The 25,703-nt window shown below is 43.4% G+C and overlaps 1 protein-coding gene across 1 annotated transcript in view; it reads right to left on the reverse strand.

The window, feature by feature from the left end:
- LOC145409063 (uncharacterized) overlaps positions 1 to 25,703 on the reverse strand; it is a 328,905-nt gene that overhangs the window by 179,641 nt on the left and 123,561 nt on the right. Inside the window, exons 2-3 of the mRNA XM_080279615.1 lie at positions 18,882 to 19,045; positions 16,385 to 16,607 (exon numbers count right to left, since the gene is read on the reverse strand). Of these exons, the coding sequence (XP_080135741.1) occupies positions 16,385 to 16,607; positions 18,882 to 19,004 (346 nt within the window). The 5' untranslated portion in view covers positions 19,005 to 19,045. The remainder of the gene's footprint in view (positions 1 to 16,384; positions 16,608 to 18,881; positions 19,046 to 25,703) is intronic.

The following is a 25,703-nucleotide window of genomic DNA, read 5'->3' on the forward strand; positions in this document are numbered from 1 at the left end:
TTGCGCATTACGGAGGTTATTCTCTCGGGCATGGAAGCATACATTCCTTTCTCATATCCTTTGACTAACGCAAGAAAGCCTTGGTTTAATCACGCTTGTTCTAATGCTGTCCGCAACAAGGAGAAGGCCTACAAAAGGTACCGGAGCCAACCCACCCCTGAATCACATAATCTTTACATTTCTGCCTGGAATCGTGCTAAGTCTGTTCTTTGCTCTACTAATAATAATTTCATCCATACTAAATGCTCTCAACTCTCCAACTCGAATTCTTCCCGCTCCTTCTGGCACCTTGCCAAAAATCTTTCTAACAACTTTACCTCATCATTCTTCCCTCCTCTTTCCTACTCTGATGGTTCTGTAGCTATTTCTTCTACTGATAAAGCAGATCTCTTCACACAGACTTTCTCCTCCAATTCCACCTTAGACGATTCCGGTGCTGTTCCTCCATCACTTCCCCCCTCTGACTTCCTCATGGCTGACATTAAAATTTCTTCAGTTGATGTATTTTCTGCCATTACTGGCCTCAGTACTAACAAGGCATATGGGCCTGATGGGGTCCCTCCTGTTGTTCTCAAAAACTGTGCTTCTGTGCTTACACCCTGCCTAGGCAAACTATTTCGCCTTTGTCTGTCAACTTGTACCTTTCCTTCTTGCTGGAAGTTTGCTCTCATTCAGCCAGTCCCAAAGAAGGGTGACCACTCCCAACCCTCCAACTATCGTCCAATTGCTTTAACGTCCTGTATTTCAAAAGTTTTCGAGTCAATTCTTAATAAAAAAATTTTAAGGCATCTTTCTTATCACAACCTTCTTTTAGATCGTCAGTATGGGTTCCGTCAGGGACGCTCCACTGGCGATCTTCTCACCTACCTTTCAGACTCCTGGTCATCCTCCTTTCGGGACTTTGGCGAAAGCTTTGCCATTGCACTTGACATCTCAAAGGCTTTCGATCGAGTCTGGCATAAATCTTTAATTTCCAAACTGCCCTCCTACGGTTTCTATCCTTCTATCTGTACCTTCATCGCTAGCTTCCTTTCTGGTCGTTCTATAGTTGCTGTCGTAGACGGCCATCGTTCTTCTCCTAGATCTATCAACAGTGGTGTTCCTCAGGGCTCTGTCCTATCACCAACTCTCTTCCTTTTATTCATCAATGATCTTCTAAGCTGTACATCTAACCCTATCCACTCATACGCTGATGACTCCACCCTTCACCTTTCCATTCGGTTCCCGCAACGCCCATCTAAACAGTTACTTCAAGAAACAAGGGATGAGGCTATGGCACACCTAATGTCTGACTTGGCTCATATCTCTGACTGGGGTAAAAATAATATGGTTGTCTTTAATGCTTCTAAGACTCAGTTCTTACACCTATCAACCCGACAAAATCTTCCACATGTATACCCACTAATGTTTAATAATATTCAGATTAATCCTGCATCATCCTTGAACATGCTGGGGGTTTCATTTACTCGGGACTTATCTTGGAAAGATCATATTACATCTCTTGTAAAATCTGCTTCCAAGAGAATGGGTGTGCTAAGCCGACTCCGCTCTTTCTTTACCCCTGCACAATTGTTGACTCTATACAGGGGTTTTATCCGCCCCTGTGTGGAGTACAACTCTCATGTGTGGGGAGGCTCCCCACATACAGCTCTTCTCAATAGGGTGGAGTCAAAGGCTTTTCGTCTCATTAACTCTCCTCCTCTTACTGACTCCCTTCAACCTCTGTCTCTTCGCCGCACTGTTGCATCTTTATCTCTTTTCTATCGCTACTTTAATGGTCACTGCTCCTCTGAACTGTCTGCTTGCATTCCTCCACCTCCACGACGGGCGCGTAGCACCCGTCTGGCAGCAAACTCTCATCCCTTTTCTATCCAACTCTCTAATGCAAGAGTTAACCGTTACTCCCAGTCTTTCATTCATGCAACAGGTCAGCTCTGGAACTGTCTCCCTCTGTCTGTATTTCCTCCTGCCTATGATCTCCAGTCTTTCAAACGCAGTGTGTCCAGGCATCTCAAAATGATCGGATCTTGAATTTGGCTCTCTATTGTATTTTGTTTTTCTCTTGGAGGGAACTGTTACTGCGGGCTCATGGCCTTTGGTTCCTTCTTCCTCGCATAAAAAAAAAAAAAAAAAAAGCCACACACACACACACACACACACACACACACGAACACTGGAGAGAAAGAGAGAGGATTGAGGGATGGTTGGCAATTCCTGATCTGCCACTCCTGGGATGTTGAATCAGCCCATATCCAGAGAAAGAGGGAGAGATGGAAGGAATTGGAGAGGTGGAGGGAAGGAGGGAGATGGGAAGAAAGGATGGTTGAAATGAGACTAAAGATTAAGTAAGTAAACTCCATATGACCTTAACCTTTGACCCGTTGACCGTACTAAACTAAACAGGTCATCGTCCCTTCGTAGTCAATCACTGACAAAATTTTGGTTGAAATCCTTCGAGGGGTTCCAGAGATATCGCGCCCACACCCAGATGACCTTGACCTTTAACCCCTTGACCTTGCTGATGTAGTCAGTTCATTGTTCTTTCATACTGTATCATCGACAAATGTCTGATGAAAATCCAACCAGTGAATCAGGATATATCAAGCCTAAACCCACGTGATCCTCACCTTTGATCCCTTGACTTTGCTGACCTAATTAGTTCTTCTCCCTTGATATTGTATCATTGGCAAAAGTTTGATCGAAATCCATCTAGAGGTTCAGGAGATATTGCGCCCACATTCATATGACCTCGAGCTTTGACCCCTTGACTTGCTGACTTAATCAGCTCATCGTCCTATCATTCTGTATCACTGACAAAAGTTTGGTCAAAATCCATCTGGGAGTTTAGGAGATATTGTGCTATCTATCTATCTATCTATTGCCAGCCGCCTTAATTCCGTACGGGGTGCCCACAAACAAATTGCCTCCACGTCGCTCTGTCCACCGGCATTTCACTGCCCTGCTCCCAACTCACATCCCCCCTCTCTCATATACCTCTCCTCTCCATCCCTCCATCTCACCTCGGCCTCCCCCTCCCTCTTCCCCCTCCACTTCACTCACACTCTCCTCGTCAGTCTCTCACCCTCACTTCTCTTCAAATGGCCAAACCACCTCAGTGTGTTCCTCCTAATGCTTCCTATCACCTCCACATCCACACAACAACGCTCCTTTATATCCTCATTTGTCAGCCTGGCTTTCCATGTGACTCCACAGGTTCCTCTTAAATAACTCAATTCCACTGCTCTCACTCTTGACTTGTGTCCTTCCAACAACATCCAATCTTCACTTCCATACGTTAGAGTTTGTATCACAATACTGTCATGCAGTAACTTTTTCACCTCCATGCTCACTTCCCTGTTTCTTATCACTGTTTTCAAGGACCCAGCAACCTTTCTTCCTTGTTGTACTCTTTCAAGCACTTCACCCTCCAAACTTCCATCCTTACTCACCATACTCCCCAAGTACTTAAACGTACTCACATTTTCCATTTCCTCACCATCGAACCTCACTGTCCATTCACTGACTTCACCTCTCTCAAAGACCATCACTTTACTCTTCCCTATTCACCTTTATATTCCATTTCTTACACACTCGCCCAAACTCATCCACCAAGCCTTGCAGCTCCCCCTCATCTTCACTTAACAGCACACTATTATCTGCAAACAACAGTACAGGGAGTTTCCAAACACTACCCTCTCTTACTAGGGCCACTCCAACATCCACTGCCCTACCTTGTATCTCTTTTATTACCCCATCCATGTACAGATTGGAAAGCCATGGAGACATGACATCCCTGTTTCAACCCAACCTTCAAAGAGAAAACTTCACTCAGTTCACCATCCACACGCACTGCAGCCTTAGCACCCTCATATATACTCTTCACAGCATTCAACAACTTCCCATCTACTCCATATATTCATAATACTTTCCACAAAACTTGTCTATCCACCCTGTTATATGCTTTCTCCAAATCCATGAAGGCCGCATACAACTTCTTTCCCTTCTCTAGAAACTTTTCCACTAAAGATCTAAGAATGAATATCTGATCTACACAACCTCTTCCCTTCCTAAAGCCTCCCTGTTCTTCTCCAATTAATTTCTCTGTTATTTCCCTAACTCTGTCAATAAGTATCCTACCATACACTTATCCTATTACACTAAGAAGAGAAATGCCCCTATGATTATGACACACTTCTTTTTCCCCTTTTCCTTTGTACAAGGGAATAATTATACCTGACTTCCAATCCTCCGGGACTCTACCTTCCTCCCAGGCCAATTTGCTCATCTTCCACACCCATTCAACTACTATCTCTCCCCCATGCTTCAGTATTTCATCACACGCTCCATCAATTACTGGGGCTTTCCCCAATTTGACTTTCTTCATTGCTTCCACAACTTCTGTCCTACTGATTTCCTCTGTCTTCTCACCTCCCTCCTTCTCCCAGCCATTTCCCAGCCACTTATATTCGCATTACTTCCATTCTCTATGTTCAATAATTCCTTAAAGTGTTCTCTCCATCTGTTCACTTTTTCTTTCTTCTCCACTAGTAATCTACCATTTTTATCTTTCACTCCACTACTAACTTCACTGCCACCCTGTCTTAATCTCTTCACCTCTTTCCAGAACATTTTCTTACAGTCCCTCCACTTTACACTCAAATTCCTTCCAAATTCCTCATCCACTCTCTTCTTACCCTCTCTTACTAATCTTTTCACCTCTCTCTTCCTTTCTACATATAACTCTCTCTTCTGTCTCTCAACTTCTTCCACAGCCCTATTTCTCATCCATTCATTATGTGCTTTCTTCTTTTGTGCCACAGCCTGTCTCATCTCTTCATTCCACCATGTTGTTCCTTGCACCCTCTTCCATTTTCTCATCACCCCACACACCACATCATATGCTGGACATATTTCTTCTGTGAATATCTTGCACACACCTTCCACTTCCCCCATCTGCTCCAATTCATATTTACCCAATCGTTCCTCCACTTTTTTCTTATATTCTGCCTTTTTCTCATCCTCTTGTAACCTTTCCACTCTCCTTGCAACTATTCCTTCCTCCTGTCCTTCCCTTCTTCTATTTCTCTATCTTACTTGGATCTTGATTCTGGCCACCACCAAGTAGTGGTCAGAAAGTCCACTCCCCCGACCTCTATAAGCTCTTGCATCCGTTACACATCTTCGCATCCTTTCATCCACACACACATATAATTAATCATTGCTTTCCTTTCATTCAGTTCACCACCCACCCTTCTCATCACTCGCCATGTATACCTGTGGATCATTTTGTGCCTGAAGAGGGTATTGGCTATCACCAACCCCCTCCCGGCACAAATGTCCACTAACGCACTGCCTTTCTCATCTATCTCAGAAGGCGCACCCCACTCACCAACTATTCCATCCACCTTCACATTCCCCACTTTACCATTCATATTATCAATCAAAAACACTCATTCCTTCCAAACTTTTCCATGCACACTTCAACATTTGTTCAGAACTCTTCTCTCACTCTGCTAGCACGATCTTGTTCCATCCACCTTCACATTCCCCACTTTACCATTCATATTATCAATCAAAAACTCTCTTCCTTCCAAACTTTTCCATGCACACTTCCACATTTGATCAGAACTCTTCTCTCACTCTGCTAGCACGATCCTGCGTTGGCGCATACACGCAGACAATCGCCCACATTTGTATTCCAGCTTTCAGTCTTACCCACACAATCCTTGAGCCAAGTGATCCATACTCTCTTAAGCTCTTCTTCCATCTTTTACTCACAACAATACACACTCCTTCTTTTGCCCTCTCATTCTCACCTACTCCTGCACATATACCCCATCCATACTCTCATTCTCTCACACTGTCACCTCCCCATTTAGTTTCAAGTACTCCACATACATGCACTTTCGCACCCTCAAGTGCCTGGACAATCTCTCTTTCTTTCACTTCATCATGAGCACCCCTTACATTCCATGTCGTGATCCATACCATGTCCTTTGTCCGGTCCTTGGTTGTCATCTTTTGGTCAGTCCTTGTCCAAGGCTTTTTGTTCGTCTTTTTAGTTAGCTGTTTTCCGGGGAGGGGCACTAACCCTCCGCCAACTCTTTTAGTCGCCTCATACGACAAGCAGGAATGCTGGGGAAGTATTCTTGATAACCCCCCTACCCCTAGGGAGGTAAGGGTTTTTTTCAAGGTTTCATTAGGATAAATTAAGTTGAATGACTTGAACCTTGGTCCCTTGACCTTGCTGATCAATTACTTCATCGGTCCTTCATACTGTATCACTGAGAAAAGCTTGGTTAAGCTCCATCAAGGAGTTCCTGAGATATCGCTCCCACAAGGGTAAACTAAGTTGACCCCATAATACTTTGACCTAGCTGACCTTATCAGGTCATCAATTTCTCATACTGCATCACTCACAAAAGTTTTGTGGAAATCCATCGATTGGTTCAGGAGATATCCTGCCCAGAAAAGTGTTGCGGATGCACACATATACCTACACACTCACCCATGGACAGACAGATCAAACAATTAATGCCTGCCCCATCATAGGTTGGAGGAGGAAAAGTAAGTTAATTAGAACGTCACTTGGGTTCACATAATTAATCCTTTCACAAGGAACACGTCTTTTATTCTGTGTTCTTGCCCTACAAAACCCAGAAGAGAGGTTGTGAAGGGAAGAAATATAAAAATGAGGTGGGAGAGAAGATTAAACAATTAGGAGTCTCTAAGGTATATCTTGGATTGTACTCGTTATATACAGGATGAGTGTCCTCCCATTCCCTACACACACACACACACACACACACACACACACAGTGTGTGTGTGTGTGTGTGTGTGTGTGTGTGTGTGTGTGTATGAGAGAGAGAGAGAGAGAGAGAGAGAGAGAGATGATGGTCTTAATATTCTACAAGCACCTTCTTGCAAAGTTTGTCAAAATTTGGAATGATCTCCAAGATATATACTTGATTTGTTTTTACTTGGCACAATGATGCCACTCCTAAAACATCAGTATTAATGCTGCAGTGCCATGAAATATGATGAGACTTAATATGAAGTAGGAACGGGTATCCTTGGTTATTAATCAAATCGACCCTCCAATCTGACCATACTTGGCCATCAGTGGAGCTGACAGGGGTTAGTGTTATGTATCAGGTTAGAAAAAGCACGATAATATAGTTAGCATTTGCCAAATAAAGAGAAAGGGTGAGTGAAGTGCCCTATCAGCTAAAATATGTAGATTAACCCCTTCGTACACGATGATGCATTTGTCGTCATTAAGGTCTGGCCGCAAAAATACGCATTGACACATTTTTGGCATCTTTAAAGCAAAAAACCTTAGCCAGAAATAAGTTTTCAGCCGATCTGCATCATTTTGGGGGGCGTCAAAGCTTGCCCAGCACTCGTCAAAAGTAATGAGTTGGCAACTGTGGGTCCCGATACCGGCAAGAGAGCAGACAGGTTTTCAGTACCAAATGAACCGTGAGTGGGGAAGGTACTGTGCAGTTTTGTCCCTTTAAATCTTCTCTATTACCCCCATCCCGGCTGTGCAACATATTTCACTATACCAGTAGTGCTTATGCATACTTTATGGGCACTGCTGTGATTAGATTTGGTATTTGCAATAGGAAATTTGGTGATTGTGAAGTATTCCTGGTCATTATAAGCCGTTGGCCCAACAAACATTGTGCTACTGTTTCTAATCAACTACTCTGCCTCTACCCTGCACCAAATGTGAGTATTCCTCTATAAAAATAGTGACAGTGAATCATGTGGAAATAGCGTGCACATCTAGTGTACAAGGTATTGGTGAAATACGTGCAGAAACTTAAAGGGAGACAGGAAACCTCCCTACAATCACGACACGGCATGGGTACGCCATAGTTTTTTGCATTTTTGTCAAAAACTATGAGGCCTAGGATCACCATTCTGATCTCAAATGAAAGCATAAGATGATGAACTAAAAATAAAACACTGCCAAGAAAAGTTTTCCGCTAGAGCTCCCCGAATAAAAACTCTGTTGTCTGTCAGAAAAAGGTTTTACTTTTTCGCTTATTACTCGAAAACCATATCTCGTATAACAATGCCACCTACCCCATTCAAAAGCTAATAAAATTCTCTTTTGCAATGATGGTATAATATGTAGAGATTGATTAGTAAACATTCGAGTCATGATGTTGGGAAGTGAGATGAATGTTCCCGAATGTTTATTCACACGGCCCAAACGTATGTAGAGTGAGTTTATTTTTTATTTTTATTTTTGCTTATCGTGTAGAACATACTTTGACGAATAAAAATGTGTGAGTTTTGTGGCAAAATAAATATGTTTGGGTGGTGAAAATAAGCTGAGAATACACTATTTTGGAGTGTGCAGCAGGCAGGGGGGAGTGGAGAAATGCTGATGTGTCATGGAACATGAAACTTTTTAAAACCACGCGCGAGAGGGTTAACAAATAAATAAATGTATACTGTAAATATGTAAGTACAGTATTACAAAATTACTGGATCTGACCCTCAATTGTGTGCCACACTCACCTAAGGTCAATGACCAACATTCATAGTAACATGGGAAGCTTTGCAGCATATCTTCCTTAGTGATTTATGCAGTTGCTGCTTAAAATTCTTTATATAGCTTTAATATTTATATAGTTTTGTCAATACCATACAGATGGTGCCAGGCACAACAAACCTCACCCAACAGCAGATATTTTATTGCTGTTAAATACTGACTTGTTCCTGCCATTTAGTGTCAGTGCACAATTAAAGCTTGGACGTTCTTGGAAGGACACAAGTCAAGAGTGAGAGTAATGGAAATGAGTTGTTTAAGAGGAGCCTGTGGAGTAACATGGAGAGACAGGCTGACAAATGAGGATATAAGGGGGCATTGTGATGTGGATGTGGATGTGATAGGAAGCGTTAGGAGGAACACACTGAGGTGGTTTGGCCATGTGGAGAGGATGGAGGATGAGAGACTGACGAGGAGAGTGTGTGAGTGAGGTGGAGGGGGAGAGAGAGGGGGACACCGAGGATGAGATGGAGGGATGGAGTGGAGAGGTATATGAGAGAGGGGTGTGTGAATTGGGAGCAGGGCAGTGAAATGGCGGGGGACAGGGCGACATGGAGGCCACCCCGTACGGGATTAAGGTGTCTGGCAATAGATAGATAGATAGTAATGGCACAAATATTTTCAAGTTAAGCTCTTTGAATATCTGTGATCTTGCATTTGACCTTTCATGGTCACTGAAGGTCAAAGGTCATGCTGCCCAATGAAAGCCCATGGCAGACTTCCTATATCTTGACAAGAGTAAATATTTTTAGCTTCGAGTTTCGAGTTATAGCCCCCTGAATATCTGTGACCATGTGTTTGATTTTTCAGGGTCACCTATGGTCACAGGTCAAGGGACCAATTAAAAACCCATATGAGATTTTGCTATATGTTGATAATAATATTTCTCTATCGTCAACCAGTTTCAAGTTATAGCCCCCTGAATATCTGAGACCTTGAGTTTGACCTTTCAAGGTAATTCAAGGTCCAAAGGGCTTAGTGTCAAATGAAAGCCCATACTATGAGTTCCTGTATCTTCATAACAGTAAATATCTGTATCTTGAACCGTTTTCAAGTTACAGCCCTCTGAAAATCCGTGGCCTTGATTTTGACCTTTTGTCACTTGATTACCTCCAAAATTTATTCACTTACTTTTGGGATCAGTGTCCACATATCCTGTAATGTTTCATGTAATTTAATTCAGCTGTTTTTCTGTAATGCTGCTAACAAACAAACAAACTCTACCAAAGACAATACTCCATTGGACGTCGTCCGGGCGAGGTAACAAGGATCAGTTAATCATAAAGAAGCAAACACCACAGGGCACATAGCCTAACTCACCATCCGACTCCACCCACACAGGTCCCTTTGTGCAACCCTCCAGGCAGCAACTGTTCCTTCTCTAAGTATCTCCCGACAGGAGTGATCAACCTGCTCCAGCCATGTGTTACGTGGTCTTCCCCTTGGCCTTCTCCACCCTGGGTTAACTCATGCAGAAATCACCCTGCGAGCAGGATCAGACTCAGGAAAGTGGGCCACATGCCCATATTGCTGGAGCTGACATTGACGTATTATGTGGGTAGTAGGCCTCAGTTCAGTCTCATAGAGTAGTCACTTGTTATGCACCCGGTTGTACCAGTAATATCCCATGATCTTGCAAAGACACTTAGAACCAAAGGGGTCAATTTGCTGCATCAAGTCTCTGTTTATAGTCCATGTCTCACAGCCATAAAGTAAGACAGGGAGCACCAGCACCTTGAAGATACAAACATTTGTCCTTCTACACAAACAGTGACAGTGCCAAATACCCGAACTGAGTGAATTCATAATTCCATAGGCCAGACCAATGTGACGTGAGATCTCATTGTCTGATCCACCTTTGTTATGGAGCACACTACCAAGATAAGTGAATCTTTCCAAGACTTCTATGTCCTCACCACATGCCTGGACAGACTGAACTGCGTCATCCAACAGCCAACAAAGGCCTGGACCTCGGTTTTGGCCCAAGAGACCTTCAATCCCAGTGGCTTCCCATTCTCATGATATTCCTAAAGGGCATTCAGTAGTGCCTTCAGCAACTCTGCTAGGACACCTGCATCATCAGCAAAGTTGAGGTCGGTAACCCCGAAATTGCCCCGCAGTGACTTTGACTCACAGCCCAGTCCAGTGTCCAATCCATACGTGTGTTGAATAGTATGGGGGCAAGGACACATCACTGTCTTACACCAAAACTAACCTGGAAGAAGTCGGATGTTCCCCCCTCCCCCCTCCCCAGATTTGACAGTACTCTGCACTTGAGTACAAGCAAGCAATCAGTCAGATTATCCCCGTGGGGATCCCATGGAGTCACAGGAGTTCCTGTAGTAACTCCAAATTTACTGAGTCAAATGCCTTCTTAAGATCCACATAGGCTGCTAGCAGACCTTGTTGAAAGTCAAGATAATGTTCCACAAGAACTTGAAAAGCTAGGATACAGTCAACAGTAGACTTCTTGGGTGTGAATTGGGATTGCTCAGGCCTCTTGAATTTTAGCAAATGGTCCCGGATACACATCAGAAGAATGTGAGCAAGAACTTTCCCCAGCACACTGAGCACTGTAACACCACAGTAGTTACTACAACCACACTGGACTCCTTTTCCTTTCCAGATAGGGGTGACCAAACCCTTTGTCTAGTCATGAGGAATGATACGATTCTGCCCAATGGCTTCTTTGACTGCATGTAACCCCCTCATCATGGCTTTGCCCCCAGCTTTGATCAATTCCCCTGGGATGTCACAAAGAACAGCTACTCTACCACTTTTCAACGTAGCCACTGCCTTCTTGATTTCGTTCAGAGAAGGCATGATTTCATCAATTGGTGGGACATCAGTCAATGGTTGCATACCGGCTGATGGAAGCTCTCAATTGGGAAGTTCAGCCATATACAGCTACTCAAAATACTCAGTCCAGTGAGCTCTATACTCACTTGCCCCTCACATATGCTGTCCATTTGTTGTCCGAACAGAGTTAACCTGAGAGGTGGGTCTGGGATGGAGGTTCTTCAGGGCTTGGAAGGAGAGTCGAGGGTCATTTACATGAAAACAACCTTACACCTCCTCAGTGATTTCCCTGACATACCTCTCCTTGTCCCTTCTCAGTGAACCTTGTTCCTGTCGAGACAGAAGTCTCTTGCTGTTCCCAATCCCCAGTCTGGCAGTACATCTCTGATTTGTGGTCACTGTCTCCCACGAGATGAATCCCCTCCTTGATCTTGGGCAATCTCCAATAAACTCTTCAGCTGCTGCCAGGGTAGCTCGCCTAAAGGTATCCCATTGTTCATTAGGATCCTCAACAGCACTGAGCTGTTCAAACCAATTTGAGACTGCCACTGCATACTCATGCACACACCTCATCCCTGAGTTTCTCAAGGTGGAACCTTTTTTGGTCGCTTCATGAGAATCTCTCAGTTTTGATTTGTAGCCTTAGAGTAGCAACAAGTCTGTGATTATTGACAAAGAGCTCTGTACTCCTGAAAACCCTGCAGTTCTGAAGGATCTTCAAGGGAATACAACAAGAATGTGATCAGTCTCCTTATCAACCCCTCCAGTTCTGGGATACAAGTCCAGCAGTGAAGATTTGGCCATTGGAACCAGGATCCAGCAATACTTACCTTAGGGGATTTTGCGAAATCCAGAAGGCAAGAACTATCGGAATTCTTGGTTCCAGAGCCATGGGGACCTACACAGTCCCTGAAGCACTCCCTGTCAGTGCTAGTAACTGCATTAAAACCGCCCAAGATCAGAAGTGTATTCCACAAGGGTCACTGTTCCACAACAATCAGGTTTGGTGTAGAGAAGCTCTTTCTCTTGAAGATCACATCTCAGTTGGAGTGTACACTGCAATACGAGTAAGAGAGATGAAGCCCAAGAAGTGCTTCAATCTCACCAGCATTATATGCTCATCAACCGGAATAACCCTGTTGACACAAGAGACAAAGTGAGCAGCTATTGTCATAGAGACACCCCAAAGATGGACTCCATCATCACAGCCAGACCAGTAGTATGTGTAACCATTGCTACTGATCTCACTATGCCTGGTTGCCTCACTCCAGACAGTGCAGCTCTGCTGACTCTCCATCAACCCAACTCTCATGACAACAAAGACAGTCGATCATCCTTTGAAAAACTTACAACATTCCAAGCCCCCACTCACAGTGCCTTTCGAAAGTTAAACCCCGTACTCACAGCCTCAGGCTCGTGTGTTCTCTGTCAACCACGACGCGAATCAAAAGGAGGGTCTAGGCCTGGGGGTCTCTCCCCATCATCCAGTTGCTGGAGTCCCCTACGCTTTATCCAGCAACCATCATAGTGGGCACCAGCATGACTGGACCCCAAAAGCCCTGTCAGGCCGGCACCTGAGGGAGGGCCCTCTGGCAAAACTGGGTCACAGTCAAGCAACAAGCACTGACCCCTATCCCTCTTCCATTTCTTGTTCCGCTCGGGGTTATTTTTTACAGGGAGGGGACGTGAACCCCACCTCAGCCTCCCAAGTCAGGAAAGAGCTTACCACTAGCGTATGGACAGGGACGTGGAATCCCTGACTATGGCTATCCAGGTTTTACCTCAGTTTTCCTTCTCCTAGGTGGATTGCCAATCAAGGCTAACAAGCTCCACCTACCCTTCTAGATGGTCATTGGCATAAATTGCTCATCCATCCTTTGACGTGTCCTGTTTTTCATCCTGCATGGCGCCTAGTAAGAGGATACTAGGAGAAATTAGAAGAATTAATTGATAACGAGGAGGTATTTCCGAATCTCTAAGCCACTTTGATTGCTAATCACGGTGAAATCATGCCCATTGCAAGTGAGTATGTGATGAGCTGTAAACGAGTCTAATGAAGGAAAAGAAAAGGCGGGAAGAGAAAAATTTTTAAATTAAAGGAGAAAAAAAAAAAAAGAGGGGAAAATTTGATAAGGGAAGAACGGTGTTGCAGTAGTAAGACTATAACCCCAGGTTCATCTGAAATGTGAACCCGATTGACTACAGGCTGCACATACTCTTCCGCAATCCATAATTCTCCTTTCAGGGGACAGGGAGGTAGATGAGGCACGTTTCTGCAATCAGGCAGTGAAATCACCCAATCATATCGGTGTCACCACGAGAAGGTGTCCCTCCCCAGCACCGAGTGAAAGGTATCAAAGGAATATATTCTAGCTGAAAAGGAGGGGGAAGGACTGAGAAAGGGAAATAACAATATAATTATACAATAACCATCTCACATGTATTGCCAATATTTTGGGATGATTCATCAAATATAGTCATGTAATATCCTTTGAGCAGGTGAGGGTGCGGATTGGGAGGTTCAAGGCACAATAAATAAATAAATAACGAGATATGTCTCTAAGCCTGCCGCACTCACCCGAAGTCACGGGATGCCACCATCTGAGGTGAACGTGAAAAGAAGGATTTTTTTATTTTATTTTATTTTTTTTAATGTGTCCGACTCCGGGCAAAGGCTTCACAGCCTGCTCCCTAGGCCCAGTAGTCCTCCAACATACACCTCTACATGTCACCACTGCGGCGCTAACACCCACCGTCCATATTGAATAGCCTACATGCTAGGGCTGTCTCATACAGGACTTGTGCATTGGTATTAGCGGGGGTATTTTTACGGCATGCCGGCCGGTCTTCTGGTAGGTAAGCAAAGTCTGCTTTTACTAAATTCAAATCCTTAAACTGCTCCCTGCCCCAGCAGGGATTTGAACCTGGGTCCGGTAGGACTGCAGGCCACCTCTCTACCAACTAAGCTACCGCCTCCCCCAAAGGAATGGTCGGAAGGAAAGAGATGAGACTGTAATAGGAAAAACATGGAAGGACGAAAGGATAGAGAAACGATAGGGAGGAATGGATAATGGAAGGACAACTACATAAACTGCGAAAGGTCTACTATAATCACCGACGGTCACATTGGTATTATGCCGCAAACGCAGTTGTTTAAAGAGTAATAGAATGAACTGTAACGAATAAAAGGAGGAGGGAGAAAAAGAAGAAGTAGATGGAAGAAAGAGAGAAATTAGAGGACCAGATGGAAGAAGCTGTAGATGCAACGAATGGAAGGAACAGAGGGAGGAAAGAGGGGGAAAGAAAAAGAAAAAGAAATTAGAAAAAATGCACTCACCCAAAATCAAATTGCTAGTATGCTTCCACCAATGGTGAATGAGCAAGGATGGAATGAGAAGAGAAACGGCAAAGGAAAGAAACATCAAGGACAGAAGATGCAAATGGACGGAGAGAGGACATGCAAAGCAATAAATGGAATAAATTGATAGGGAAAATGATAATGGGCAAAAGAAAAAGAGAAGCAAGGAGAAAACTTAACAACGAAAAAAAGTTCCCCACTAACTCATTGTTGGCGAGTGAGAGGGAAGAGGAAATGGGAGAGGCTGTGAAAAGAATGAAGAAGGGGAAGCTGTTAAAGCAAGGCATGGAAGCACGAAAATGCTGAGAACTTGAAAAACGACAAAGTGTCTTCTGGACTGAGAAAAGCGAAAGAGGAGGCAAGTTCTTTGAAAAAAAAAAAAAACTCTTAGGTCTGTCCCAGTCCCTTTAGTCATTTACTGCCATCGTAGGTGAAGAAAGGAACGTAAAAGGTTTTGTAAGGAAACTGAAAGAGAGAAGAGAGGCAGGAAATAGAAGGAAGAAAGAGAAGAGAGGCTTTTAAAAAGTAATGGATGGAAGAAAGGACAGCGAAGCAACAAAATGAAGAAATGGAAGGAGGAAATGGAGGAAAACTAGAAAAATTATGAATCATCAACTACACTCATCCAAGGTTATTATGCTGCTTGTCGCCATCGTAGGTGAGTAAGCAACGACTGGGTAATATGTAAAGGAATGAAAAGAGGTAGAAAAGAGAAGGAATAAACTACAGAAGGAGAAAACTGGATGAAGGAAAAAGAAGAAGGAGGAAAGAAAAAAGTAATCACGAAACGGCAACTGCACTCATTCAAAGTAACGCTGCAGACATACCAGAAGACAGAGTAAGAAGGCAGTAAAAGGAAGGAAATGAGGCATGACAAAGGAGGAAAGCAGAAAATTACGAAATATCACCCATATTAACCCAGATCACAATAGTAACATGTCGCCATCCTAGGAAAATGGGGAAAGAGGTTTTAAAGGGTTCTGAAAGGATGAAATATCGAGAAGATATGCAGTAAACGACAAGAAAAAAATAAAAGAGTAAGAAGATAAAGGAAACGTAGTGATAAAAAGATTGGAAGGAACGAAGAGGGAAAAATGGTGAAATATCAACCGCACTCACCAGAAGTCACGATGCTAAAATGCACCATCGATGGTGAGTAAGAATAAGGGAATGCTATGTAAAGGATAGAGAGAGAGAGAGAGAGAGAGAGAGAGAGAGAGAGAGAGAGAGAGAGAGAGAGAGAGTAAATGGAAGGAGAGGAATGAAAGGTGGAAAGAGTAATGAAGGAATGAAAGGAAGAAACGGAAGCAGGAGGAAAAGTTAAAAATGTTACAAAGGATCAATAACTTTCCCCCAAAGTCACAAAGCTGGCATGTCGCCATCGCAGGTATATGAGGAAAGAAGAAAAGATATGTAAAAAGCAGAAAAGAAAAAGGAATAGAAGAGAAGTAACAAATGATGGAGGAAAGAGGTGGGTGGAAGAAAAAGCAGAGAAACAAGGAAGGGAAGGAAATGTACGAAAAACAAGGAATTATATATATATATATATATATATATATATATATATATATATATATATATATATATATATATATATATATATATATATATATGTGTGTGTGTGTGTGTGTGTGTATGATGAAAGAATAATCACACTCACCCAGCGTCACAATGCTAACATGTCGCCATCGCAGGTGTGTCAATGTCGCCCGCACCGCCGCCGCCACCTGTAGTGCCGTGGGCGTCACCATGGCGACGTGACTCCCCTCTTCCTCTTCCTCCTCTTCCTCCTCTACTTCCTTCTCCCCCTCCTCTTCTTCTTCCTTCCCTTCGCCTCCTTCAGTGCTTGGGGAGCTCGGTTGGTCAACTTCACGCGCTGGGATCTGGAGAGATAAGAATTGTAACTGGCTAGGGAAGCAGTCAAATAATATGTTGTGACGCTGGCCATTAGAGTCGTGTTCTTGGTGACACTGATATCGTAATGCCTCTTCCTCAGCAATATATACCCAGCCTTACCCCCTTACCCCTTGATTTCTCTTGTATGGTAATTATGCATGTTTGTTTTAAAGTAAAATACAACAGAATAATTAAGGCATCATTTGCAAAGTACACCACTGAGGAGAAGACGTTACGAAATCATCAACGCTGGCTAGATACACGTTACCAAGTTGTCAAGAAAGATGATGGGATACATAAAAGATCGGATGATAAAGAAGTGAATCTCTGGGAAGGAAACAAAGAAGAATGCATAAATATTATAATGCCTATTGACAGTACGAGGGTATTTAAGCCGGAGAAATCGAGATGATTAACAGTGAAAGTAATAATATGTTTAGGTTCCTAGACTTATTCTCAGCGGAATATAATGGTCTGACATTAACTACGAAAAAATAATAATGTTGGGTCGACTCTCCTACACTGAAAAATGAAGTCGAGCATTTCAAATAACTCGTTTCAGTGACTAAGACCGTATTTTGTCTGCCGTTAAACGATTTCATTCACTCAAGGAAGTTCTCACACATAAGGGGTTAAGTGAGCTTCCAGAGTCAATAGCCGATACATCCTTGGTAACCTCTCGTTTCTCGTTCTGGCATCTAATCTCCAGGTGATCATGTGCCAGAGATTACCAATTTCCGCACCGTGCTCCAGCCTCCCTCAACCCACCTTCTCTCTCACTCACTCCTCTCTCTCCCCCATGCCTGTGTCACTCACTCGCCTTCTCAGTCTATCTTTCACTTACTCATCTTTATCATTCATTCACTTACCCATCTAGCTCATCCCTCTCACTCACTCAATCACCACTCTCACTAACTCACCCACTTTTTCACACACATCCATCTTCTCACTCACCCTCTCACTCATTCACCTATCTCACTGCTCACTTCTTCGCATAATATATTCTTCTTATTCACTCTTCTCTGTTACTCACCTCTCTCACACTCTCCCTCTCTCTCACCTCCCACCCGTCTCTCACCCACTCCCTCTCATTCACTCAGTCACCTCCTTCACTCGTCGTTCTCACTCTTTCTCACATACTCACCCAGCACCCCTCTCGGTCACTCTACATCTCAATAATCACAGTCTATCATTGTTCATGTTTTTTCATTATAGTGGTTATGACAATTGACATGAACATACATACAGACTTACCCTGTCGTAACTATGATTTGTTTTCTCAGGATGGTTAAACAAATATCCTGTAGTAAATATTATTTTTTTCTCAGGAAGGTTAGAGAATGCATCAGTTCGAGTAATATCCTTTCGTAATTATAAATTGTTTTGACAGGAAGATTAAAGAAATGCTCTGTCCTAGCTATGATTTGTTTTCGTTGCAGAGTAAAGAAAGCATTGGCTTAATAAAACACCCTGTCGTATGATTTTTTTTTTTTTTTATAGAAAAGTTAAGGAAAGCATCTTAGCCAGAAAGTAACAATCATTATTTGGATTCACAAATATACTTACTAAAGAAAAGCTTATATGACTCTGTTTTACTGAATGGGTGGGAAAGGGGGTCTGCATGATGACGATGATAAAAAATACAAATCCAGTCTCCTTTCAAAAAAGTTACGGCGCAGTCACGCTGAATACATGCTATGAGGTACTACCTAAATGATTAGCAACTATATTTTCTGTATTTGACGCTCAGTTACATGAATCATTCGTATATACTGATGTAAACTGATCACTGTGAGTACGTATGGTATCAGGGGAATATGCTCTAAGTATAAATATGGTGTGCTGGAATACTTGCTCTGCGTTTTCTGAGACATGCGCAACACAAAATGTGAACTTATCCATTAACACCCTGAGCAACATCAAGGAAATAATATCGTAAAGTTTTACTGAGGGTCAAGAATGCAAATATTATATACAATGTCCAAACACAGTCGTCACTATATTCCATAATATAGAGAAAACTAATGTCGTTCTGTCAGTCAGCTAATGATATAAGGTTGATAACCTTCTAAGGGTATAACAGTGTTGCCCCAAGTCTGGTAGTTGGCTGAAATAGATGCATCTCGAGCTATTGCTCAGTAAGTCAGTAGGGCGAATAAACACTACGGTTAGACTTCAGGAGTAAAGGTTATGCGACCTCCACCTCCCTTCCTCCGCATCAAGACTGGCCACACCGCATCTCTATAGGCTGGATTGCTTACCTCGAGGCAGGACCAGGATATGAAGAGCTTGTTGTATTTCCTGGCGAGATGATTAGCCACCCGACACAGCTCTGGTTCCACCCCGCCGATGAGGACCCGCGTGGTGGGAGAGGTCATTTGCATCAACAGGTACTCCACCCCGTGACGCTCCGTGCAGGAGAAGTCTGGGAAGAAGGACACAGCACTCTGAGTTAATGTACACTAACTGTCATAATTAGGACAACTCCGGTAGTCTTTTGTAGCTGCCCTCAGACGATTTCATTTAGCCGAGTCATTCAGACCTGAGACAACAGTATCGTACACAGGACAACTCTAATATTCTTTTACAGTCACTTTCAGACGATTTTATTTGGCCAAACGTACGTCATGCAAACTTGAGAATCACTGTTGTCACAGTGAACCCTCTCACGATCAGGATAAGTATAGTACTATTTTATAACTGTTCCTAGATTATTTTACTTAGTTGTCATTCAAACCGGAGACAATGTTGTCACAAGTAACCCTCTCATGATCTCATGATCAAGACAACTCTGATAGTCTTTTATAGCTGCTCACAGACAATTTCATATAGCTGAAAGTAGGTCAAACACAATCCGAAACAATTAATGCTGTCACAGTTAATCGCCTTATGACTGGAACAGCACTACAGAACGATTACTTCAACCTGACACAGATCCCTACTCCCTTTCAGCTCAGTTGGTGGCCAAATAGGGTTGATCTGACCAATAACCGAGCACACTAGTTCCTACCTCAGCAGTAAGGCTCATCACATTTCATGCAACCACGACACTGTATCCAATTTGTGGGACTTGTCAAGTTCTTTCAGATGAAAACAAAATAGAGTACAGTATTGCATTACTGCCAATACTCTACGATATTTTTTATCTGAAGTTCTAAGAGCCTGGGAGCACTGGGAGAAAAAGATGGCATAATTTTATTTATTTATATATTTACTATGGTTATTTATATATGCTTTTGCCCATCGATCACATGAGGATCACTTACTCTGGCAATCACTTTTTACCAAGTCCCAGTCCTCCCTCAGAATACAGAGCCCATTAGCCGATTTATTTCCAAGTCATTAACTGGGTGTTAAGAAACGGGAGGGGTGCCAGGGTAGTCAGAGGGGTCGTCTGTCTTCTGAGACGGAGTGTGGTCAATCCAAGGATGGGACAGGGATCAGCTTAATTAACTGCAGTTTTTAAGACACTTTTCTGATCATGTAACTGACCCACCGACATTTCATAAAAACACTCCTCTAATACCGGTGCACCATCCCTGAATGAAACAGCCTTAGCATGAATTCAATATGAACGGTGGGCATTAGCACCGAAGTAGTGACATGTGCAAGAGTTGTAACATGTAGGGGTACAGCCTGTGTTAAGCCTTTCCACAGATCCATACACACACACACACACACACACACACACACACACAAATATGAGCCATGTGATTCTTTTATTTGTTTGTTTATTTGTGCTTCATTCACGCCTAAACCAAAGGGGAAGAGACCTGCAGACCCATATACATTCTGAATCAGGGTGGCCCAAGAATGGTTTTAGGGAGGTTAACATTCAGATCTGGGTCATTGAGGTTGCTGGTAGAGAGTTTGTCTTTTTGGCCCGGGCAACGCCGGGTAGCACTTCAGCCCAAGATTTTGGCATGGAGACTCACATGACCTCCAGTTCGGACAATGGCTACGTGAGGTTGACCTCCGAGGTCATATGAGGTCACTAGTAAGAGGTCATTTGAGGTCACCGGTAACACATGCTCAAAGGACTGGACCCAGCAACCCATTTTTTGGCATGGAGACTCACATGACCTCCAGTTCGGACAAGGGCTATGTGAGGTTGACCTCTGAGGCCATTTGAGGTCATTGGTAGGAGGTCATTTGAGGTCACCGGCAATAGTAAACAAGTGCTCACAAATACTGTGCGTTAGTCCGCGAAAGCTGAAATATAAAATTCCTGGACCTTTTATTACCCCTCTTCAAAACCATAAGAGATACAAGGTCTTTCTGGAGTTGAAAGAAAGATCGAACTAGAACAAATAGGATTAGAGAGTCCGCCTTTTTGGCCCGGCAAAGCAGGGTGCCCCTGCTGACCTGTGCAGCTGAGGTGTATGGACCGGGCAGGGTGTGTTTCATTCCTGGCTGCTAATTGGCCCCCGATGATGTAAATCTCCAGCTCTTCTTATTTTAAAGCATACATATATATCTTTAAACTGCCTGCAACATAAGGAGCCATTTTCAATACAGAATTATTTCCGAAGCTAAAGAGGTGAAAATTAGCTTTAAAAGTTTGCTGTTATAAAACAAAATTAAAGTTGATTATAAAGTTTTATAAAGCGCTGAGCGACATTAGAATTAAATTATCCACCCATGGTGTGCATCCAAGTCTGCAAGTTTCACTGCATCCACCCACGGTGTACATGTACGTCCACATGTTACACTGTAATATCCACCCACGGTGTACACCTACGTCCGCATGATGCACTACAATACATGCCTGCATATACGTCAATGACATCATCGGCAACCAGTCACCAGCCGCGAATCAAACACAGCTTGCTTGCCCCCTACATCTCAGGTGCACAAGTCAATGAAACAGACTATAGTATAATAAAAAAAGAGCCGCATTATTTGTTTGTTTGTTTGTTTGTTAGTCCTTCAATCACGCCCAAACCAAGGCCAGAGACCTCCAGATCCATATATAGTCTGAATCAGGGTGACCCAAGGATTGGGGGTCAAACATCAGATCTGGGTCAATTGAGGTCGCCGGTACAGTGTTAGCCTTTTTGGCCCTGGCAACGCCGGGTACGCCTGCAGCCCAATTTTTGTCAAGGAGACCCACATGACCTCCAGTTCGGACAGAGGCGATGTGAGGTTGGCCTCAGAGGCCATTAAATTTTGAGATCACTGGTTGGAAGTTATTTGAGGTCACAGGTAATACACGCTCAAACGACTGGACCCAGCAGCCAAATTTTGACGTGGAGGTTCGCATGACCTCAAGTTCAGACATAGGCTATGTAAGGTTGACCTCCAAGGTCATTTGAGGTCACCGGTCAGAGGTCATTTGAGGTTACCGGCAATAGTAAACAAGTACGCACAATACTGTGCGTTAGTCTGCAAAAGCTGAAAAAGAAAGTTCCTGGACCTCTTATAATCCCTCTTCAAAAGCATAAGAGGTACCGTACAAGGCCATTTTGGAGTAGAAAGAAAGATTGGACTAGAACAAATAGGATTAAAGTGTTCGCCTTTTTTATCCAGGCAACGCCGGGGGGGGGGGGAGAGAGAGAGAGAGAGAGAGAGAGAGAGAGAGTATAATACGCACAGTTGTTCACTATAACTTGTCCTAAACCATCTCGTCTATCTAGAATACATACTAGTATAAGACAATTAGGGGATATCTGCAGAAGACAGTTTGGCCCATGCTAGGTAGCTCCTGGAAGGACTATACGACAAGAAAGACACGGGTAGTTGTAATGCATGCTGAGTTATAACCAAAAATTATCATTAGAACTCGTAACGAAGAAGAGTCATGGAGCAGATGAACATACGCATCATTGTCATTTTGTCACTGAGCTCCGTGGAATAAGCTGTAAATGAACCAGTAATAATGACCCATCTTTTGACTCAAATTGCAAACGAATCGTATGATCTTTAGTTCGAGAGGTTTCGAAACACCTCCTCTTATATTTCTTGTTTTCGTATTACAACAGTATTGCCTCTTGTTTTTTAATTTATGCAGACTGCATCGAAATCCCCGCCTTTAGACAGAGGACGCAGTATATAAGATATAGTTTGTCTCCACACAATTTTATTTTGTTCAGAGTTTTTCTAGCTGCATGTGATAGTTGTTGCGCTCATTAACTTCTCTGTAGTTAGACGACCTCCTACATTTTAGCCGAATCGTCTAGCTATAGCACGAAGGGGTTAAACATATATACAGTACGTAATATGCAAAAGAATGTCATCAATATACAAAATAAATCGCCAGAAAAGGGATTCTGCAAAGTTTTCTATACCTGGGAGAACACTGTCTACATATCTGTCTAACGGTCAACATATCCATCTGTCTATCTACCTACCTTTCTGTCTGTCTATCTGTCTATCAGTCTATCTACTTATCCTTCTGTTTATAGTACGATGCCTTAATTTCGGATGGGATAGTCTCAAATTAATCGCTTCCAGATCATTCTCTCCCTTGCCATCAGGCTGCGTTCTCTTCACCTTACATCCCTCCAACTCACACAACTCTCCACCTCTCCCTAACGGTGAACTAGGTCATTTTCTCACAAGGAATTCGAACTCTTCACATTGCTAGCTGTTACTCTAAATACACCGTTTTCAATTGAAAGTACATTTTATCACGTGACACTGGCGATTAACCCCTTTAGCTTGATGATAAATTGCTCATTTAGTTTTTCACTATCGTTGGATAATTTCCTTTTAGCTTAGGATGGAAATGAATCATCTGGAAGTGGCAGGAGTAGAGCAGAAAGTACACCATCGCAATGAAGAGGTAAATAGTTACATATACTGTACATCAGTAAGAACGAGAGAGATGGGCATGGGAGTAAAAATTGATTACAAATAAATTAACTACCGCAGTGAAGGTATTTGCAGTTTTAATGATGTCAGATTCATTCTTGCAATCCACCTCAGAAGTATTACCCTGTTCCGTTGTTGCTCCAGCCTCTTACACGAGAGTTATAATGTCAGTCAGATAGCATTTGCGAAGTACTAGACTTTCCTTAAAATACAGAGCACATCAATCGAATTTACACCCAGGTCTCCAGTTACTCTGTCGGGAAAACTGAGAAAGAGGGAAAACAATTTAACGACAAATCAGGCGAGGATGAAATCTAAAAGGATGTTTCGAGCGCCCTTATGGTCCACTCCTCCCACCTCCTTCCTTCTTCCAACCTTCCCCCTTCCTCTTTATTTGTTTCCTCCTTTTCTCGCTTCCTAGCTGAAGTTGGATTCTCGGACCAGTCAGACTAGTAGATTCAATTTGTTCCCATTTTGTCCATGTTCCCCCATCACCACTTCTGGGGATCTAAATGTAAGGCGACATACTGCTAAATGTCTTCCTTCATTGCATTTCCTGTTCCCTGGTTTCTGGATCTTGCCTCAACCCCCGTCTCTAGGTGGGAAAGAAGGTCAGAATGGTGACTGAATGAATAATGAATCATTACTCCTCCCTTCCTTTCCTTTTTTAGCTCTGAGTAGTCTTTCCCTTTCATCTTCTGTCTTCCTCTTCTGTTCACACTTTTCTATAGCCTCTCTCTCTCTCTCTCTCTCTCTCTCTCTCTCTCTCTCTCCTACAACCAGGGTCATATTAAGGTAGTTGGAGGCCCTGGGGCATATTTGTTTGAGAAATTCGTTTTGCTTATTATAAATAACTGGTTACGATGCTTGTTCAACTAAACGCGAAGACCTATCATACTGGCTACGTGCTACCTACATCTTCCGTCAACTTTATCATTATATTATTGTGTCTGCACTTCTCTCTTCCTATTTCTTCTTTTTCTTCCTGCCATTCCTTCCACTTCATGTGACTCTGAGTGAAAAGCCTAATTGCTTCCTGTAACCCTGAAAACCATATACAACGCTGGGTAGTAACCATATGACCAGGTAATGGGGTGATGTGGAGCCTACTATGGTGTCCCTGTTTAGTGAGTGGAGAGACGCAAATGCGCCCTCCACCCGGTACCAAGCCTCCACACTTTTCCCTGCGACTTTCTATGGCGTAGTGCTGTCAGGCGATAGGGAACTTCGGTTCACTGCATGAAAAGGCCCTGCAGGGGCAGTTGCTTGCCTGCATTTGATGGGTCCGCTTGGCCAGATTTACTGGGGTTGATCAGCAGCAACAACAACGCATCAATCACTTTAATGATTGTTCTCACTCCAGCTTACAGCATAACATTTGCTATAACAGCAAATGTGGAAAAAGAAAAAAAAATTTACCTCTTTGCGCCCCGTGTCCCCAGAATGGGACGGAACTGGGCATTTTCAAAATGTAATGAAGAAGGGAACCCCTGGGTAGGAACCTATGAGTTTCGCGACTATGAGCCTACAGGCGGCGGGCAGTACGCCTAGCACCCTTCCAGCAAAATCCTTGCACAGGAGCTCTGGGAGCTAAGGCGTTAAGAACCAAGTCTGGATACACATTTTTACCAGGGGTCTTGAGGCAACTGATTCATTTGCCTCATGGGTAATCTGTCACTGCCTACAACACCTCTTTCTGTCTCTCTGTATCGTTGTCGTTCTTCTTTCTTCCACTTTTCCTGTCTGTGATTGCTCTCCATCTTCTTCTCTTCCCACTCGTCTTCCTTTTCCGTTCGCCTGTTTCCTCCTCTCCTCTCTCCCCTCCTCCACCTCCCCCTGCTTCTTTCTCTCCCTTCCGTCCCTGGTCGATATCGCCAGAACCATCTCGCCCGAGAGCTGAGGGAGAGGGCTGAAGGCAGGAGAGAGAGAGAGAGAGAGAGAGAGAGAGAGAGAGAGAGAGAGAGAATGTGTGTGTGTGTGTGTGTGTGTGTGTGTGTGTGTGTGTGTGTGAGAGAGAGAGAGAGAGAGAGAGAGAGAGAATGTGTGTGTTTGTGTGTGTGTGTGTGTGTGTGTGTGTGTGTGTGTGTGTGTGAGAGAGAGAGAGAGAGAGAGAGAGAGAGAGAGAGAGAATGTGTGTGTGTGTGTGTGTGTGTGTGTGTGTGTGTGTGTGTGTGTGTGTGAGAGAGAGAGAGAGAGAGAGAGAGAGAGAGAGAGAGAGAGAGAGAGAAGGGGGAGGTAAGTGTTATTGTGATGATGTGGGACGGCAGTTG

The sequence above is a fragment of the Coenobita brevimanus genome, chromosome 79 (genome assembly GCF_032717465.1).
Source record: "Coenobita brevimanus isolate Jiangsu-jjx chromosome 79, ASM3271746v2, whole genome shotgun sequence".
Classification (NCBI taxonomy): domain Eukaryota; kingdom Metazoa; phylum Arthropoda; class Malacostraca; order Decapoda; family Coenobitidae; genus Coenobita; species Coenobita brevimanus.